Source organism: Leucopleurus acutus (assembly GCF_964270905.1).
Source record: "Leucopleurus acutus genome assembly, chromosome: 12".
NCBI classification, from domain to species: Eukaryota; Metazoa; Chordata; class Mammalia; order Artiodactyla; family Delphinidae; genus Leucopleurus; species Leucopleurus acutus.
The window spans coordinates 14,003,480-14,023,635 of NC_139154.1; the positions used below are offsets into that span (position 1 = coordinate 14,003,480).

General features: G+C 45.2%; 1 protein-coding gene across 1 annotated transcript; it reads right to left on the reverse strand.

The window, feature by feature from the left end:
- Positions 1-676: 676 nt before the first annotated feature.
- Positions 677-7,879, reverse strand: LOC309970192 (histone-lysine N-methyltransferase SETD2-like; the record flags this gene model as incomplete). The annotated part of the gene is given in 6 exon segments (XM_082852456.1): positions 677-6,676; positions 6,678-6,962; positions 6,966-7,017; positions 7,019-7,139; positions 7,142-7,276; positions 7,747-7,879. Coding segments are annotated over 6 exon segments (6,726 nt in total).
- Positions 7,880-20,156: the final 12,277 nt, after the last annotated feature.

Below are 20,156 nucleotides of genomic sequence, written 5' to 3' on the forward strand. Positions count from 1 at the left end.
CCGGGGCACGAACCCGTGTTCCCTGCTTCGGCAGGCGGACTCTCAACCACTGTGCCACCAGGGAAGCCCAAGTAAAGTGATTTTAAGCAGTAAATCAATCTTATCAACATAGCACAAGGCTGGCCGAAACCACAAGGCAGGCTGCTCTGGAATATTTACATGATAACACATTAAACCTTGCAGGAGAACTTAAACCATCCTTACAAAGCCTTCTGTGATCCTAGCACGCAGAGGCTTAAAAGCAAAACAAAAGCCAAAAACCAGGAAAGACAAATTATTTTCAATATATTCACATATACATTAAAATATAATACAGAACGTCAGGGTAAGGGGTCGTGGGTGGGGATGCGCATGAGTCTGTGCGCTGACATCACCGCCAAGGAGGAGACCCAGCCTTGAGAGTGGGGTCAGGCCTGGCCGGGGTCTCGGAAGGGAAGGTCTCAAGGGCCTAAACCCTTGCCTCAGATGGCCTCTACCGACAGCTCTCAACCAGGGACCACTTGTTGTAGATGGACCTCATTTTTGTGAGCTCATTCTGCAGGTTTGAATTCCCCAGGGTGATGTGTCATCAGTAGCACAGCCCTGACAGTGGGGTGGGGAGAGAGGGCCCATGGGATTTCTTCTCCCCAGAGTCTCTCCTACCAGCTTGCCCGTCCTCCCACCCTGGCCCTGAAGGTCACTCTAATTCAGTGTCCCGTTTGGGTTTGTAAACGGCCCCAAACTTCTGCATGTACTTCTTAATGTACTCCTTGGTTTTGTGTCTCACATCCTCATTGCACTCCAGGTCCTTGGGGTTCTTACAGTACTTCAGCTCCTTATTCATAACGCCGTGAGTCAGCTTGCGAGCTAGGTGTTTGAAATCTTCAGTTGTGGTAATTCTTCCCACTTTGCAGTCAGGTTTCCAGTAAGGGTTCAGGCACTGGACGATGAACTGGGACATCTCTTTTCTGAATACTTGTTTGCTTTTCTCAGCCAGCTCACTGGAGGCGTCTGCTTCTGCTGTCTTAGGCTTTTTTGAGGTCTTCATGGGATTTTCATCGTATGTTGGGGTTCCCAGGTCCATCTCAGCTTCATGGTCAAGGCTGGCATCCTCTCCTGGGCTTTCCCAAGTAGGAGGATCCCACTGAATCTGCCTTGTGATCACATGGGAGTAGTAAATCTTCCCTTCTGGGTCTTGGGCTGTCTTCCAGTTGGGAGGTAAGACAATGGTTTTTGGTTTGGGAGGAGATGGGGGTGGTAAATCCAAGAGGTTATCTGTCACAACCTTTTCAGGTGGCTGTAAGGGCTGAGGCTGCCCTGGTGCAACTATTGTAGTCATGGCTGTGGCTGGCTGTACCACCACTCCTTGTGGGTGAGCTGTGAGAATCTGTTGTCCCTGGATGTACTGAAGACTTGGCTGGGCATAACTCTGTACAACTGGTGGAGTTGTCTGTGAATAGGGTGACGTCACACCATAGACAGTTGGACCAGCCTGTCCTTGGTGATATAAGGTTGCTTGAGACTGTGCAGGAGAGTACTGCTGCTGTACACTCACGGACTGTTGGTTTGAATCCCAAACACCATACTTCTGTCCCTGGACTGGGCCTGGGGCTGGCACTGGCAGGACGGTGACCCTGGAGTCTTGGTGTACCACACCATCACTTTGGGCCACATACTGTGAACTGGAAACTTCCATAGGGGCTGCCACATGTGGCACCACTGGCACAGGTGGAGGGGCAGCAAGGGGTTCTGTAGAATGTCCCACCAAGGGCTGAGAATGATCATAAGGAGAAGGAGAACACACAGGATCCATGCTGGGTGTGGGGAGGAGCACCTTTCCAGCATTAAGATTGCTAGGATCCACACAGGCCTGCATGGGGTAACCTGGTGGGTAGCCAGCAAAGGGGTGATGAGGGGCATGGTAGCCAAGAGAGTCACAGGGCAGTGGAGACGTCACTCCCAGGTTCTGCATCTGCTGCTGTTTTTTTTGAACCTCCCGCTGAGCTACCTCCTGCTCAAACAACTTTCGATGCTCCTCTGTAGAAAGTTGATTGTGATCTTGAATTCGTACTTTCTTTTTAGAAGTTGGTGTATCATATCTGCCACCTGGCCTTTTTGTTCCCCGCTCGTAGGCAGAAGGTGGTGGGGAGAGGGAGCCCCTTCGTTTCCTTTTCTCTTTATTTTGAGTGTGTTTGTCTGGGTCTCTCTCTCTTGACCTGTTAGGAGTCTTTGGGGCAACTGTTTGATCTCTGAAGCCAATAGCATCCCTTCCTCGTTTGGTTACTGTGCTCTCCTTTTCAGTTCGCCTTTTCTTTGGAATTTGATATACCTCCTCTAGGTCTTTCCAACTGTCCAGGAGCTTGGTGGCCAAATCACTTATATCTACTGTTTTATGTGGCTGTTCCTGGCTCCTCTCACTCTCCACATCAGATACACCCTCCTCTTCATCTTGGGATGGTGTTTCCTCAGCAATAGGTTCGTCTAGTTTTGTGCCATTGGTCTCTTTAGGCTCTATTTCAGTGTCAGCCTCTGGTTCAGATGTGGGTAGCTTAATGGCCTCCACAGCAATGTCACTATCAACTTTAGATTCAGGCAGCTGTTGTGTGAGTAGCTGTTGTTCCTTTTCTTCTATAGGGACGTTTTCTAATTGGTCAAGGTCCTCTTTGCCATCCTTGCCTTCTAGCTCACTGGTAGCATCAGAGATCACACTGTCCATGCCATTTTCACTTGTAATTTTAAGTCTGCGAAACATTAGCTTCTTGGGGGTGTCTGTGTCAGCTTCTATGCTCAGCTTGGTGGAAGGATCAGGTGTGTTGAGCGGTGTGTGAGCACGTGATGTATTCTCGCTAGAATACCCATCTCCTTCACTCAGCTGAGGGACAGCAGTCTTGGTTTGAGACCAACGTTGAATAATAGGAAGCACTTTGCTTTCCTCCAACATACTTTTAGCAGGAATGGGTAAATGTTCCAAAGTCTTTATAATCTCTTCCTGAAGCTTCTGGTTACTTTCCCGGCCATCACGTAGCTCTGCCATCCAGGTCCACAACAAAGGCAGCCCATGATGTTCCAGAAAGGACTTCAGGCAAGACTGTGAATGTGTGTTCTGTATGAGCTTGAGACAGGTAAGTTTCTGTTCCAAAGTCTCAATTCTAACCATTAGCCAGGATAAGCTGAGCACCTGGTTTTTATCAGAGAGACCCTCACCATTCTCCATCAGAGCTTCTAGCTCTCCATCCACCGAATCCTTCTTCCAAGATCGTTCTTTCTTCATTTTCCCTCCTGCTGCTCTGAGGCTGACTCTGTTCTCTCCTCCCAGGTAACCCCGGCAATTAGCCGACCCACAGAAACATCTCTGTGCTTCCTTGCCATATCTCTGGAACCGATAGTCAAATGTTAACTCTGAGCCTGAAGGAATCAGTTTGGTGGTAAAAATCCCAACTCTCAGTTGTCCGTTCACAGTCCATTTTTGAGTCTCACAGTTTGGTTCACAGCTGTGATTCATGAACCGGGAGCAATTTCCTTTCTGAGTGGCATCTATTATCTCATCATTCTTCAGGGCCATGAAATAGTAGTGGATGTTTCTGTTTCGTGCATACTCCTTTACCCGGGCCTTAAACTCTTTATGATCAAGTACCTCTCCACAATATTCCAGGACGAAGGTGTTTGAAGGAAGGTCTTTAACAGCTCTCAAGCCCCAGCCTTTCTTTTCTGTGAGTATGACTTCCACATCTGCATGCTGTTTTCTTTGAAATCGTCTATTGGAACAATAATCCCCATTTGGACAACGAGACGAACATTCAATCATGAGGAGACGATTAAGACAATCTTCCCCACATGCTATTTCACCTTGAGCTCTTTCATCTTTAGAAAGAGGTGTACACTCACACTGCATTCGCTTAAAATCCCGATGGGATTTATTCTTCTTTCTTTCTGTTAAATAAACATTTTCTTCAATCAGATCAAAGTAAGAAGGCATCTTCCCTTGTTTGGCACATTCCTTCCACCGCTCCGGGTCCCTGAAGTCCTCCATGACACATGAAGGCCCAACCGATCCTGAGCCTAGAGGCACTGCTGTCTCTCCCTGCTCTACCTCCACTCTAACTTTCTTTCTGTCCTGAAGCTCACCATCACTCTCAGAATCACTCTCCAATTCCTGTCTCCTTTTTTTAAGAGGCCCTCTATCTTTCCTATCATTTTGTTCTAAGTTTTTTGAAAGATCTTTCTCCTCACTCACAGCTAAAGAGTCCTTAATGGAATTGCTGCTTATTTCAGGTGCTTGCACGGACCCCTTGTCCTTCTGAAGGGACAGAAAAAATTTATTGGACTGGCCTGAAAAGCGAGATCCTCCACGTTGATCCCAATTCTCCTCCTCTTCATGGTCATCTGTTAAGGAATCTGGTACCTGCCCTTGAATTCGATCATACACAACCCCAGTTCCAAGCGGTCTACCTGCTGATCTTGGATCCCAGTAGCCATTGGCTTGCCAGTAATTACATGTCCCACTATACTGTTCTGCACTTTGCTGATACTTGTGTCCACCACAGGCTCCATAGCTGCTGTCAGGTTGCTGATATGTGGTAGTAGGCTTTTCTTGTTGAGAGAAGTCCCACCCTAGGTTTCTGAGCTCTTCCGATGATGAACGGAAACCATCCACTCGGGAGATCTCACAAGAAGAAAAATTTGACTGTGTTTTTCCCAGTCTACTATCTGGCCTGTTAGGGAAAGTGGTCTGTTGCCGAGACTTACTTGAGACATCTTCAGAATCATCAGGAGAATAAACTGGCAGCTCTTCTTGCTGCCTAGAAGTTACTTTGGCTTTCACTGCTTCCTCAGAATTTGGATGACCTAGAGGGTCAGATTTTATGTCTGTATGACTTGTACTATCAACACCATCCCTCTGAGGATGAGCAATTTCAGACAGGTGATTATCTATCTGTTTTTGGATGGGCTGTGTAAAAGAGATTTCTGAATTCTTCTCTGTTGCTTTATGAAAGAAGAACTTCTCAGTTTGAGGACAGGCTTTACTTGCTATGCTCTCAAATTTTTCCTCATATGAATGCCTCCTTGGCTCCAATCGCTCATCTTCCCAGTGGTCAGAATAGCGTCTGTAACTTTGACTGCTCTGAGAAGAACAAGGACTTGTTTCTTCCATGGGCAAAGTAGAATTCTTTGGCACAACCACCATAGACTGAAGATGGTTTCTTGGAATACTGCTATCATCAGAATCTGTATCTTCCGAATCACTTGAACTTTCGGAAGAACCAGAATAATCTTCATGGACAGTGGATACAATCTCTGAGGCATGACCACTACATTTTAAGGTATTTGTTACACCATCACTGTCCTCCATGATTAAATTCAAAGCACAAGAAGAAAATACAACTTCTGAGTCATCAGAAGTATGTGCCTGTCCTCTTCCACCGTCTTCATCTAAAGAGATTTCTGGTCTTCCTCTTTTATCAGGCAGTATGGAGTTCCCTTCTTCTTGAGCCTTTTGCACACATTTCCCAGATAGTCCATTATTATGCCTGTTTTCCCAGGAAGCAAATCCTCTTCCTGAATCAGGAAGGCCACTAGCTACTTCTATTATTTCTTTCTCTGCATGCTTTAAAAACTCTGAGCTTTTACTCTTCAGCACAGCATCCAAAACTGGAGATGTATTCTCTCCACATTGCAAGAGAGTTAAACCGTCTACGTTTGTCCCTGGTGGAAGACTCTGAAGAGATGAAGCAATACATGAGCTCCCTGTAGGTGGATATAAATCATCAAAATGATTAATAGAAGCTGAACTAGTACTACCAACACTCTGCTTATATTCTCCACATGCAAATTCTGAGTGCTGATCTGTCAGACTTCCATTATCACATATAACTGTTTTTGATTTCAAATGCACATCCATGAAGCTACTTGAAGAAATATTCGTTACTAAAGGCTCAGTATTTTCAGCTCCGGAATGACACAAAGAAGGGGGGTTGTCGTTTGAAGTACAGTATATATCTGAATCTTTGGTTTTACAGCAAGAAACTCTCACATCAACTGGTTCTTTAACTATTGTTTTGGAATAATCTATAGTCATAACTGGCAAAGATATTAGTTGATCCTGGTGTGGCGACACTGGAGGTTCTGTTTCTCTAAATGGGCTTTCTGACTTGCTGTGCTGCATGCGAGTATCATCCAAGTCTTTTTCTTTACATCTATTAATGTTTTGAAATCCATTTGATGAAAGCATGCACGTTTTGACCAAAGGGGATACCTCTGATCCAGTCACACTATCATCAGAAGACATCAAAACAGTGTCACGTTTAGAAGTGCAAAATGTTGCCAAATCAGATTCTGCCCCAGGAGATCCGTTTATATTAAATTCGGTGGGACAATAACTTCTTAATTGATCATTCTTCACTTTACATAAAGAGTCTAATTCCTTAATACTATCACGGCAATCATGTCCTATAAATTCAGACTTAGAAACAGGTGATTCATCTAGCTTTTTAAAAGTAGGTGAATCATTTAATCGATTTGATGGAGAAGGAGACCCAATCTTCTCTCTTTCAGGAACTTTACTAATCACTCTTAATTCACTACCTTTTGAACGAGGAGTCTGTAAACTAAAAGAATGAGACTGTTTGATTTCCTCATTCAATTCTGTACAACAGAAAGAATTTTTAAATTTATCAGACTTGGGTGCAGGTTTTGAAGGGGGCAGATTTATAACGGGAAGCACTCTTACCGTGCTTGGAATATGATGACCCGCGTCGGAATCCCTGTTCATTAGTGGGAGAATAACATCTTTTCATTGCTTCATTTTCTGAAGTCCTTTTGGATTCGCCTTCTAATTTTGAAGAATCCTTTCCTCTTTCTTCCATCTCTAAGTAAGAGGACTCAGTTTTACAGTCTCCATCAGATTTAGAATAGGAGGATGGCGTCCTTAGGTCTCTGTAAGAGCAAGGAGGAGACGAGGTGCGCCTTGAGTATGTCTTCTTGTACTAACCATCCAAGTCAGAACTTTGTCTTGACCTGTTATCTGTGTATGGCTGAGACTAGCGTGCCCTCTCGATAAGGGGAACTCCTATGGTAACGACCATCATAATGAGAGTCGTCATAATGGGATCGTTCTGACCGAGAATAGGATGAAATAGTTCTAGAACCTCTGTCAGATTTAAACGAGACCTGCTCCGCCTTCGCTCTCTCTCTGATCTACGGCGAGAAGATATATAACAAGTATCTCTTTCAAGTTTTGAGTAGCTAAAATACTTATCATCTCTCTCTGTTTTAGATCGTGAAGATTTGAGGAGGTCTGCTTAATGTGTAATGCAGATGCACACTGGGCATTAGGGAGAGAGAAGGCCCGAACAGAATTCTGTGTTTAATTTTTTTTGTCCTGCCTTTACATTTTATTCCATCAGAGGTATGAATGCCAGAGGGGGATCCTCTTCCAAGCTTGCCTTTCCTTGGGTACTGTCCCTCTGCCCTAGGGTACTGTTAAGAGTTCTCAACACGCAGTCATCCCTCAGCATGAGCAAGGAATTGGTTCTAAGGCTCCCCCTGCCCCCCCAGTCCCCTGCGATTGCTGAAGTCTCTTATATAAAATGGAGTAGTACAGTCTGCCCTCAGTACTCCGGGGCTCCACATTGGAGGATTCTGCATCCGAGGATTCAATCTACTGCAATTCAATTTATGGTTGGTTGAATCCGGGGTGCAGAACCCGTGGATACAGAGGGGTAATTGTATTTCACTCTATTATAGCTTAACAATTCTGGTTAAATTTACCGTGTTCCGTCTCCTGGTTGGACCTAGATTGGTAGAGGTGTGATGACGTGCTTGAGTTTGGGACAAAGAAGTGAGCATGAGTAGCACTTTCTCCCCTCTCTTTGGGAATAAGCTGCTCACAGAAAGCATGCATTGGGCCCCATTTCTCCATAAGTCTTACAAGGGCAGGCGGCAAAACAGTCTGGGTCCAGTGCTGTCTGCAGCTGGATGCGTATGTCTGTATCATTATGGGGCTCAGTGTAAGGAAGCCCTCTTTTACACAGATATAAGGCTGAAATTAGAGAATGAGTGTTATTAGTAATAAAGATAATACATCATGTTCCACATACCTCTTGTCTGCTTATGAATTACTTTAGAACCTGGGTGGGGAAGAGGTTAACATGCTTCACTTAAGGGAAGAAGCTTATTACTATTTCTTTTGACAAGTTGAGTGTGAATTGGTTTTATCACTTTCTAGGCTTGTTCTATTCATAATTAACATATATTGAAACTTACATTAATATAAACAAACAATCCTGCAACATTTGCTGTCAGAAAATAGATAAGGGACAACCTTCAAATCCAACTTTTGTGTAGTTGGGCCTTCAACTATAAGCAGGTTTTAGTTATTTTTCTAAGTCTCTTATGCTTTTCATGGTGAGTTGAATATCTTTATTATAAAACAAAAAGTTTCTCTGTAAAACTAAACGTTTTAAAGAACCGATACAACATATATAAGGGTCCCAAAATGCTCACTTTTCATAAAAATGACATCTATTTCCATAGACGAGTTCACCAACATCCTGACAGCTGATGGAAAAGTGACACATAGGCTTTAGGGTCTAGATCACAGATTCTGTCACCTAGGAAGCTTTCAAGTACAGCAAGTAATAGAAAAACCCAACTGAGAATGGCTTACATAGAATGAACCAATTAACTTCCTTTGAAACTACAGAGATACATGTTGCTAGGAGTGAGACTAGAAGCTCACATAATGTGACTTAGAACCTAGTTTCTTTCAGTTTTTAACTGTCACTTCCCTGGTGTTGACTGTTTTTGGACAAACTCACTCCCTCCCCTCCACCCCCCAGTTCATAATCCTAAACTGACTTTGAGGAACTCTAAGGATTACATGAATCCTTTTTGTGAAACAAAGAGAATCTATATCATATATTCAGCGAAAGTGTCTAAGAGTCACTGATTGGTCCAACTTAGGTAATCATGCCAATTCCAAAACATTCAGAGATGGCACGTTCAGATTGGCTCTATGAGTCAGGGCCTTTCTCTGGGGCAGGTGAGGCCCATTTTCTATCTAAATCACAACGGTGAGAATGGAGGTACGGGGTAGGTGTTGAAAAGAAATTCAGGCTATTACTCCAAGAAGGAAGAAAAATAGATACTGGGCAGCCATATAACAGGTATTCATTATAGCTACTTCCAGAGTCTATTTCCTATTTACTCAAAGAAATTTAAGACTCTAGGTAACCCCGAAGTTCACATATTTTCTGCATGTTACCTAACACATTTTTAGAAAATAAAAAGGTAAAATAATGTGAAACGATTTAATTTCTATAAGTGATCTTATAATCAAAGAGACCTTGCTACAAAAGTGAAACTTTATCTAGAGGATTTTATATTCAGTAAAGTGTTCACATTCAAGAGCAAATTCTCATTCTGATGATTCATGAAGTCACTTGTGATATTCCTTCTTTAGTGTGGTGTTTATATAAAAACATGAGTCTCTAAAATTGCCATGGCAAAAACACATATTGAAGCTTGATAGCCTTCTTTTCACAAAGCATGGTTTCCATCATTGTCTTGGATCACACTGTACCTTATGTTCATTCTCTGGTACAGAGCTCCAGCACCTTTTTTTTTTTTTTTCTCTTGCCCTGCATCTTAATCTTCAAGCATTCTCCTACAGTCATGTCCTGGTTTTCCCTTTGTCAGCCTCCGCCACTTTCACTCCCTCCTAGACTCCTAGTACTTTTTTCAAGCTAAAGTTCTTTACCTTTATCTGCTAGAATCCAAGAAAGAGCCTGTAGTGAAATGAAGACTTGCAGTTTTCCCCACCTGCTTAGTTGCTTGCAATCTGTCTTCAGCCGCTACAATTTGAATCTGCCTCAAGTTATCAGTGGCATTAATCTTCATCCTACCAGAATATTTACATGGTTGATAACCCCTTTTTCTTTGATCCTCTTATCTGATTGGTCTTCCTCTGTCACTCCTAAGACATAGCCATGTCTTTCTGTTCTATTAATTTCTCTCACTGCTCTTTTATGCATCAAATAGACAGGTGAAGTAAAGCTCTGAAAGTACTCACTTTTCTGGTCTCAATCTTTCAACTTCCTCTTCCATTTTTTGTTCCATTACCACATTGACTATTCACTGCTCAAGACATGTCATCTGTGCTTTTTTCCAAGGTTCCCTTGGAAATATCTTCCTTCAAGGCTAAGATTAAATAATTTCCCTCCATGAACTCTGCTCTAGTTTCCTCCAAGCTTGAACTACCTCCAACTCCGTTAACCAGGTCCATGCTCTATCACCAGCTCTTGACGGAATATTTGCGAAAGCTCTCTAGCTAGTATCCCTGCTTCTTGCCTGTCTTCTACTTGTTTCTCCGTACTACCGCTAGAACTGTCTCTCATACAATCTGAACCCCTCATCATGGCCTATAAGATCTAGCTCCTGCTAATGTCTATTGGCCCAGGAACTGTGCTAAGAACTTTACTTGAATTAATCCATTTAATCTTATGAGCCACATACACTTTTAAATTTTTACATCTTTATTGGCGTTTAATTGCTTTACAATGTTGCTTTAGTTTCTGCTGTATAACAAAGTGAATCAGCTATATGTATACATATATCCCCATATCCCTTCCCTCTTGAGCCTCCCTCCCCTCCCTATCCCACCCCTCTAGGTGGTCACAAAGCACCGAGCTGATCTCCCTGTGCTATGCGGCTGCTTCCCATTAGCTATCTATTTTACATTTGGTCGTGTATTTATGTACATGCCACTCTCTCACTTCGTCCCAGCTTCCCCTTCCCCCACCCCGTGTCCTCATGTCCATTCTCTACGTCTACGTATTTACTCCTGTCCTGCCCCTAGGTTCATCAGAACCTTTTTTTTTTTTTTTAAGATTCCATATATATGTGTTAGCATATGGTATTTGTTTTTCTCTTTCTCACTTCGCTCTGTATGACAGATTCTAGGTCCATCCACCTCACTGCAAATAACTCAATTTTGTTTCTTTTTATGGCTGTAATATTCCATTGTATATATGTGCTACATTTTCTTTATCCATTCATCTGTTGATGGACACTTAGGTTGCTTCCATGTCCTGGCTATTGTAAATAGTGCGGCAGTGAACATTGTGATACATGTCTCTTTTTGAATTATGGTTTCCTTAGGGTATATGCCCAGTAGTGGGATTGCTGGGTCGTATGATAGTTCTATTTTTAGTTTTTTAAGAAACCTCCATACTCTTCTCCATAGTGGTTGTATCAATTTACATTCCCACCAACAGTGCAAGAGTGTTCCCTTTTCTCCACACCCTCTCCGGCATTTACTGTTTGTAGATTTTTTGATGATGGCCGTGGTGACTGGTGTGAGGTGATACCTCATTGTCGTTTTGATTTGCATTTCCCTAATGATTAGTGATGTTGAGCATCCTTTCATGTGTTTGTTGGCAATCTGTATAACTTCTTCAGAGAAATGTGTATTTAGGTCTTGCACCCATTTTTGGGTTGGGTTGTTTGTTTTTTTGATATTGAGCTACATGAGCTCCTTGTATATTTTGGAGATTAATCCTTTGTCAGCTGCTTCGTTTGCAAATGTTTTCTCCCATTCCGAGAGTTGTCTTTCTGTCTTGTTTATGGTTTCCTTTGCTGTGCAATAGCTTTAAAGTTTCATTCGGTCCCGTTTGTATATTTTTGTTTTTATTTCCATTACTCTAGGAGGTGGGTCAAAAAGGATCTTGCTGTGATTTATGTCATAGAGTGTTCTGCCTATGTTTTCCTCTAAGCGTTTGATAGATTCTGGCCTTACATTTAGGATTTTAATTCATTTTCAGCTTATTTTTGTGTATGGTGTTAAGGAGTGTTCTAATCTCATACTTTTATATGTACCTGTCCAGTTTTCCCAGCATCACTTATTGAAGAGGCTGTCCTTTCTCCACTGTACGTTCCTGCCTCCTTTATAAAAGATAAGGTGACCATATGTGCGTGGGTTTATCTCTGGGCTTTCTATCCTGTTCCATTGATCTTTCTGTTTTTGTGCCAGTACCATACTGTCTTGATTACTGTAGCTTTGTAGTATAGTCTGAAGTCAGGGAGCCTGATTCCTCCAGCTCCGTTTTTCGTTCCCAAAATTGCTTTGGCTATTCGGGGTCTTTTGTGTTTCCATACAAATTGTGAAATTTTTTGTTCTAGTTCTGTGAAAAATGCCAGTGGTAGTTTTTTCTTTTTTTTTCGGTACGCGGGCCTCTCACTGTTGTGGCCTCTCCCGTTGCGGAGCACAGGCTCCAGACGCGCAGGCTCAGTGGCCATGGCTCAAGGGCCCAGCCACTCCATGGCATGTGGGATCCTCCCGGACCGGGGCATGAACCCGCGTCCCCTGCATCTGCAGGCGGACCCTCAACCACTGCGCCACCAGGGAAGCCCCGCCAGTGGTAGTTTGATAGGGATTACATTGAATCTGTAGATTGCTTTGGGTAGTAGAGTCATTTTCACAATGTTGATTCTTCCAATCCAAGAACATGGTATACCTCTCTATCTATTTATATCATCTTTAATTTCTTTCATCAGAGTCTTATAATTTTCTGCATACAGGTATTTTGTCTCCTCAGGTAGGTTTATCCCTAGGTATTTTATTCTTTTTGTTTCAATGGTAAATGGGAGTGTTTTCTTGATTTCACTTCCAGATTTTTCATCATTAGTGTATAGGAATGCCAGAGATTTCTGTGCATTAATTTTGTGTTCTGCTACTTTACCAAATTCATTGATTAGCTCTAGTAGTTTTATGGTAGTATCTTTAAGGATTCTCTACATATAGTATCATGTCATCCGCAGACAGTGACAGCTTTACTACTTCTTTTCCGATTTGGACTCCTTTTATTTCCTTTTCTTCTCTGATTGCTGTGGCTAAAACTTCCAAAACTATGTTGAATAAGAGTGGTGAGAGTGGGCAACCTTGTCTTGTTCCTGATCTTAGTGGAAATGCTTTCAGTTTTTCACCATTGAGGACGATGTTGGCTGTGGGTTTGTCATATATGGCCTTTATTATGTTGAGGAAAGTTCCCTCTATGTCTACTTTCTGCAGGGTTTTTATCATAAATGGGTGTTGAATTTTGTCAAAAGCTTTCTCTGCATCTATTGAGATGATCATATGGTTTTTCTCCTTCAATTTGTTAATATGGTGTATCACATGGATTGATTTGCATATATTGAAGAATCCTTGCATTCCTGGAATAAACCCCACTTGATCATGGTGTATGATCCCTTTAATGTGCTGTTGGATTCTGTTTGCTAGTATTTTGTTGAGGATTTTTGCATCTATGTTCATCAGTGATATTGGCCTGTAGTTTTCTTTCTTTGTGACATCCTTGTCTGGTTTTGGTATCAAGGTGATGGTGGCCTCGTAGAATGAGTTTGGGAGTGTTCTTCCTTCTGCTATGTTTTGGCAGAGTTTGAGGATAGGTGTTCTCTCTTCTCTAAATGTTTGATAGAATTCGCCTGTGAAGCCATCTGGTCCTGGGCTTTTGTTTGTTGGAAGATTTTGAATCACAGTTTCAATATTAGTTCTTGTGATTGGTCTGTTCATATTTTCTATTTCTTCCTGATTCAGTCTTGGCAGGTTGTGCATTTCTAAGAATGTGTCCATTTCTTCCAGGTTGTCCATTTTACTGGCAGAGAGTTGCTTGTAGTAATCTCTCATGATCTTTTGTATTTCTGCAGTGTCAGTTGTTACTTCTCCTTTTTCATTTCTAAATCTATTGATTTGAGTCTTCTCTCTTTATTTCTTGGTGAGTCTGGCTAATGGTTTTTCAATTTTATCTTCTCAAAGAACCAGCTTTAATTTTATTGATCTTTGCTTTCGTTTCCTTCATTTCTTTTTCATTTATTTCTGATCTGATCTTTGTGATTTCTTTCCTTCTGCTAACTTTGGGGGTTTTGTTGTTCTTCTTTCTCTAATTGCTTTAGGTGCAAGGTTAGGTTGTTTATTCAAGATGTTTCCTGTTTCTTAAGGTAGGATTGTATTGCTATAAACTTCCCTCTTAGAAGTGCTTTTGCTGCATCCCATAGGTTTCGGGTCGTCGTGTCTCCACTGGCATTTGTTTCTAGGTATTTTTTGATTTCCTCTCTTTGATTTTTTTCAGTGATCACTTCGTTATTAAGTAGTGTATTGTTTAGCCTCCATGTGTTTGTATTTTTACAGATCTTTTCCTGTAATTGATATCTAGTTTCATAGCGTTGTGATCGGAAAAGATACTTGATACAATTTCAATTTTCTTAAATTTACCAAGTCTTGATTTGTGACCCAAGATATGATCTATCCTGGAGAATGTTCCATGAGCACTTGAGAAGAATGTGCTTTGTGGACTTGATTAACTATTTCCTTTGCGATATTAGGGAAGTTTTCAACTATCATCTCTTCAAATATTTTCTCAGTCCCTTTCTTTTTCTCTTCTTCTTCTGGGACCCCTATAATTCAAATGTTGGTGCGTTTAATGTTGTCCCAGAGGTCTCTGAGACTGTCCTCAGTTCTTTTCATTCTTCTTTCTTTATTCTGCTCTGCAGTAGTTATTTCCACTATTTTACCTTCCAGGTCGCTTATCTGTTCTTCTGCCTCCGTTATTCTGCTATTGATCCCTTCTAGAGTATTTTTAATTTCATTTATTGTGTTGTTCATCATTGCTTGTTTCCTCTTTAGTTCTTCTAGGTACTTGTTAAATGTTTCTTGCATTTTGTCTATTCTATTTCCAAGATTTTGGATCATCTTTACTATCATTATTCTGAATTCTTTTTCAAGTAGACTGACTATTTCCTCTTCATTTGTTAGGTTTGGTGGGTTTTTATCTTGCTCCTTCATCTGCTGTGTGTTTTTCTGTCTTCTCATTTTGCTTATCTTACTGTGTTTGGGGTCTCCTTTTTGCAGGCTGCTGGTTTGTAGTTCCCATTGTTTTTGGTGTGTGTCCCCAGTGGCTAAAGTTGGTTCAGTGGGTTGTGTGGGCTTCCTGGTTGAGGGGACTAGCGCCTGTGTTCTGGTGGATGAGGCTGCATCTTGTCTTTCTGGTGGGCAGGTCCACCTCTGGTGGTGTGTTTTGGGGTGTCTGTAGCCTTATTATTGTAAGGTCGGATCTTAACAAACGGCACCACAAAACAGAGGAAAGCTTCAAGTGAGCTTTATTAGGGAGCGTCCCAGGCGAGGTTCACTGGTTTGAGAGAAAGGGGCCAGAGAAGTCACACCCGGGCGAGGGTTGGGCAAGATTTTACAGGAGAAGAAGGGAAAGGGGTGTGGTGAATCCGGGAGGGCGCAGGGTATTCCTTATTTCGTGGTCTTTTTGGGTATCCTGGGGGACCGTTAGTCCCACCCCTCGAAAGGCGGGAAGTCTGGGCTGGGTTCAAAGTCCCCAGGTCAGTTCCTGGAACTGGGTGGTCCGGAATGTCTCCAGGGCAGTTTCTGGAACTGGGTGGTACAGAGAATTTCGATCTGATGCAACCTGTGAATCTGATTGTGTTCCCCTGCCTCGGGCCAGTTGGCCTTACATCCCGACCTCTTTGGTGTTATGGGGCTGCGTTCTGATCTCTGGCTACTTCATGCTGAATGGGGGCGTCTAAAGGGGAGTCGGGCGACCAGAGGTCCGAGGTTTAGGGGAGACCAGTGGGGGCTTCTGTAGGAAGCAATGTGTAAGGGCCGAGGAGCATTTGGTTTGTGGCCACCCGAGAGACTTCCTCCATGCGTCTGCGAAGGAGCCTAAGAAAACAGGGAGCGAGCATGCTACGAAGAGGGTGCGGTCCGGGTTTGAGATTTGTCAAAGAGTCCCTCTCTCGGCGGGCGGAGGGCCTCTACGACTTGGCGGCAGGAGTGGGAAAGGGAGGTCCCGGTATCGGAGATAGGCAAGAGGGAGGCCGGGTTTAGGTGGGGGGGGGGCGGGGGGAAGAGGTCGAGGGAGATAGCAGGGTTTTCAATGAACAGTAGGTGGAACTCCTGGATGCGGGAGGGGCCCAGGAGGGAGAGAGACTTGTGGCCTAGGAGGTCGACCAGCCGGTGGGAGGAAAACACGGTTAGTGGGTGGGTCAGAGGCAGTTTGAGTGTTTGTTTGGTCAGTTCGGCTGTGCTGCTAGGGCCCGAAGGCATGGTTGCCATCCCCGAATGGTTGGGTCTAGCTGTTTGGAGAGGTAAGCCACGGGGCAGTAGGAAGGCCCTACAGGCTGGGCAAGGAGTCCAGTGGCTATTCCGGCCCGTTCATCCACAAAAAGGTGAAAAGGTCGGTTTGGATTGGGCAGAGAAAGGGGAGGAGAAGATATCAGAGCGTTACGGAGGGTGAGAAAGGCCTGTCGAACGGTGGAAGGAGAGGTGAGGGGTCCTTGAGGGGTTTCTTTAGCGGCTAGATATAAGGGTTTAGCAAGGAGAGCAAAGTTAGGGATCTAGACTACTGGGTGGAGAGGAATTATGGCCTCATTGATTAGTCGCAGGTCCTGGACCAGGCGATAATCCCTAGAGGCCTTGCGGACAGGCAGGATGGGGGTGTTGCAGGGAGAGTCAGTGGGGATAAGGAGTCCCTGGTTTAGGAGTCTGGTGATAATAGGTCGTAGGCCCCTAAGGTGAGTCTCAGAGATGGGAAATTGGGGCCTTGATGGAAATTTGGAGGGGTCCTTTAGGCGGATGAGGACGGGGGAATGGTGTGTTGTTATTATGGGCTTAGAAGTATCCCAGACTTGGGGATTGATTGGGTTAGGTGTGATTGGAAGAGGGGGATAGGAGGGGAGGGTTCTAGAGACAGGCCAAGAAGAGGAAGCAGGAGTTGGGAGGAGGGGACCTTAGGGTCAAGTCTAACCAGCTGGAGGGAGGCCCCTAAGTGGAAAAGGACATCTCGGCCTAGCAAGGGAACTGGGCAGGATGGTATGACTAAGAAGGAATGAGTAAAAGGAAGTCCTTCGATATGACATGGGAGTGGACCGGTCTGGAGTGGGAAGGATGGTTTGCCATCAATACCCATGACCGAGATCTGGGAAGGAGAAACTGGCCCGGAATAAGTGGGCAGGACTGAATAGGTAGCCCCCGTGTCCACCAGAAATGAGATACCCGCTACCTTTAGCGTTACCCTGGGCTCGGTGAGGGTGATGGGGGTCTTCGAGTCCAGGCGCCGTCAGTCGTCAGCCAATCCCAGCAGTTTGAGTGGTAGTGCCGTTGGGTCGGCCTGCCCCCCGCGTGGAGACGCTGAGGGAGGGCCAGTCGTAGGGCAGTCACTCTTCCAGTGGCCCGTTAGCCCGCAGCTGGGACAGGGCTTAGACGGAGGTCGGGGATTGGGACATTGGCGAGCCCAGTGGCCTTCTTTTCCACATTTGAAGCAGGCCCCCGGCGTGGTTGCCTTTTGCGGACCCCGTGGATGCTGTGATCCATGGGAGATGGCCGGCCTTAGGGCGGCTACAAGAGCTTGGGTTTGGAGGGCCACCTTCTGGTGCGTCCGAGCCTGTCGGCTGGATTCTGCCGAATCCTCACAGCCATTATAGACTTTAAAGGTCATCTTTACCAGACCTCGAATAGGGGTCTGAGGGCCGTCTTCTGCCCGTTTTAATTCCTTTAGGATGTCCGGGTCTGATTGGGTGATAAAATGGGTGGCTAGGACCGTTGCCCCTGCCGGGGTGTCGGGGTCCAGCCGGGTGTAGAGAGTTAAGGCCCCTGTAAGGCGATTGAGAAAGATAGCTGGATTTTCGTTAGGTTCTTGGGTTATCTCTTTTAGTTTTTCAAAATGGACTACCTTATGAGCAGCAGCCTGCATGCCAGCCAGGAGGCACTGGATCATGAGGTCGCGTTTACGGCGGCCATCTTGGCCATCCTGATAAGTCCAGCCTGGATCGGTGCCGGGTACGGCAGTCGCTCCGACAGGCATGGAGCTGTCGGTAAGGTGAACCTGATCTGCGTGGTTTCGGGCAGCAGTTTGAATTCTTTCCCTCTCGTCAGTGGTCAGAGTAGAAGATAGGATCACAAAGATATCGTGCCAGGTTAGATCGTAAGCTTGAGAGAGGTAGCGAAATTCTTTGATGTAGCGGGAAGAGTCGGCAGAAAAGGAGCCTAATCGCTTTTCTATTTGAGTGAGATCTTGGAGGGAAAAGGGAACATGAACTCTAACTAATCCTTCCGCTCCTGCTACCTCCCTCAGAGGGCAGTGGAGATTTGCATCTTGGGAGTCGTGAGAGCGTGTATGTGCACTAATTGGCGAAGCAAGGGGCCTGGGAGGAGAAACCGTTGAGGGAGGCGGGGGAGCGGTTGGAGGGGCGGAGCGGGTTCGGGAGGAGCAGGGACCGCTTCAGGGTAGGGTGGAGGTTGGAGAGGAGTTCTGAAGGGGGCAGTGGTAAGAGATTCGGGAGGGTTGGTTAGTGGGGAGAAATCCAAGGGGATTGAGGTTTTGGATGGAGGAGATATTTGTTTGGCAAGGAGGATTTGAGAGGTAGAACAATTGACGCAAAGGGAGGGGCGGGAGCGCAAATACCAAAAAACCTGGACATAGGGGACCTCAGACCATTTGCCCGTCCTGCGGCAGTAATTATCTAGATCACGGAGGATGTTAAAATCGAAAGTCCCTTCAGGAAAATAGCGAGGGCTGTAAAATTGGCTAGGAGACACCCCAGGGGCGTCTTAGGATCTGGTTTCGATTGTGAGGTTCCCATGACCCCCAGTCTGTCCCTGAGTGAACGGAGAGGGAGAGAGGCGTCCCTGGTCTCAGTCGCCAATTCACGGCAGGTCGGAGGGCGGTCAGGCGATTGGGACGTCTCCACAGTTGCCCGAGGCCCGGAGAGAGGACGGAGGAATCCCTTACGCGGCCGCGATTAAGGACAGGGAGTCCGGTGGGCAGGGACTCTGGGGGTCGGAGGGAACAAGGGAGGGGGACTTACCCCGTTTTCTGCCGGATCGGGTGGATGAGTAGAGGTTCCCCGGTTGTCTCCTGGGGGAGGGGAGGAGCGGCCCGCGCGGTAACCCGCAGGGCTTGGTACCCATCCCGGGTTTCGGCACCAAATGTAAGGTCGGATCTTAACAAACGGCACCGCGAAACAGAGGAAAGCTTCAAGTGAGCTTTATTAGGGTGCGCTCCCGGGCGAGGTTCACTGGTCCGAGAGAAAGGGGGCCAGAGAAGTCGCGCCCGGGCGAGGGTTGGGCAAGATTTTATAGGGGAAGAAGGGAAAGGGGTGTGGTGAATCCGGGAGGGCGCAGGGTATTCCTTATTTGGTGGTCTCTTCCGGTATCCTGGGGACCGTTAGTCCCGCCCCTCGAAAGGCGGGAAGGCTGGGCCGGGTGGAAAGTCTCCAGGTCAGTTTCTGGAACTGGGTGGTCTGGAAAGTCTCCAGGTCAGTTTCCGGAACTGGGTGGTCCGGAGAGTTTCGGTCTGATGCAACTTGAGAATCTGATTGCATTACCCTGCCTCTGGCCAGTTGGCCTTACAGCCACAACTATAGAAAGCCCGTGCACAGCAACAGAAGCCCAATGTAGCCAAAAATAAATAAATAAAATAAGTTAAAAAAATTATTTTTTAAGTATTGAGAGTAATAGTAGAGCAGAGAGGCAAAAGGGGGTTTTTCTTTCAGTAATCTTCTAAAAGTGTGAGGTTTACGTTGATGTTTGCCGTTGTTTCTTATGGTTATTTGTGGTAGGCTGAATAGCAGCCCGTCAAAGACGTCCACATCTTAATATCTGGATCCTGTGAATGTTACCTTGTACCCTTGTATTGATCTTGGGTGGCCTCGGCTTGCAGCGGCTTGAAGCAGGATTTCCATTCCCGGCCAGAGACTGAAGTCAGGCCACGGCAGTGAGAGCACTGAGTCCTGGCCACTAGACCAGTGGCCAGTGACAAGGCCCTGGCCCATACAGCTTTTCAGAAAATGAATTTCCACAAAGAAACGGAAGGTAGTGAAACAAGTTAAAATGCTTATTAGAAGGAAAAAGAATACGTGTGGATAGACACGTGGGCGGGCTCAGAGAGAGAGAGCGCGCCCTGGTGGTAGTTTGAATCACTTTTATGGGGCTTCCAGGTTTCCTCTGGCTAATCATCTTGCTTTGCCTGGTTCTGAGTCCGTATTTGGTTTATCTCAGGGTCCTCCCATGTGTGCCTGCGCATCTCTTAGTCAAGATGGATTCTAGTGAAGAGGCCTATGGGTAGGTTGAACATCACTCCCTTTTTGACCTCCAAGGAGCCTTTCTGCGCCTGTGTAGT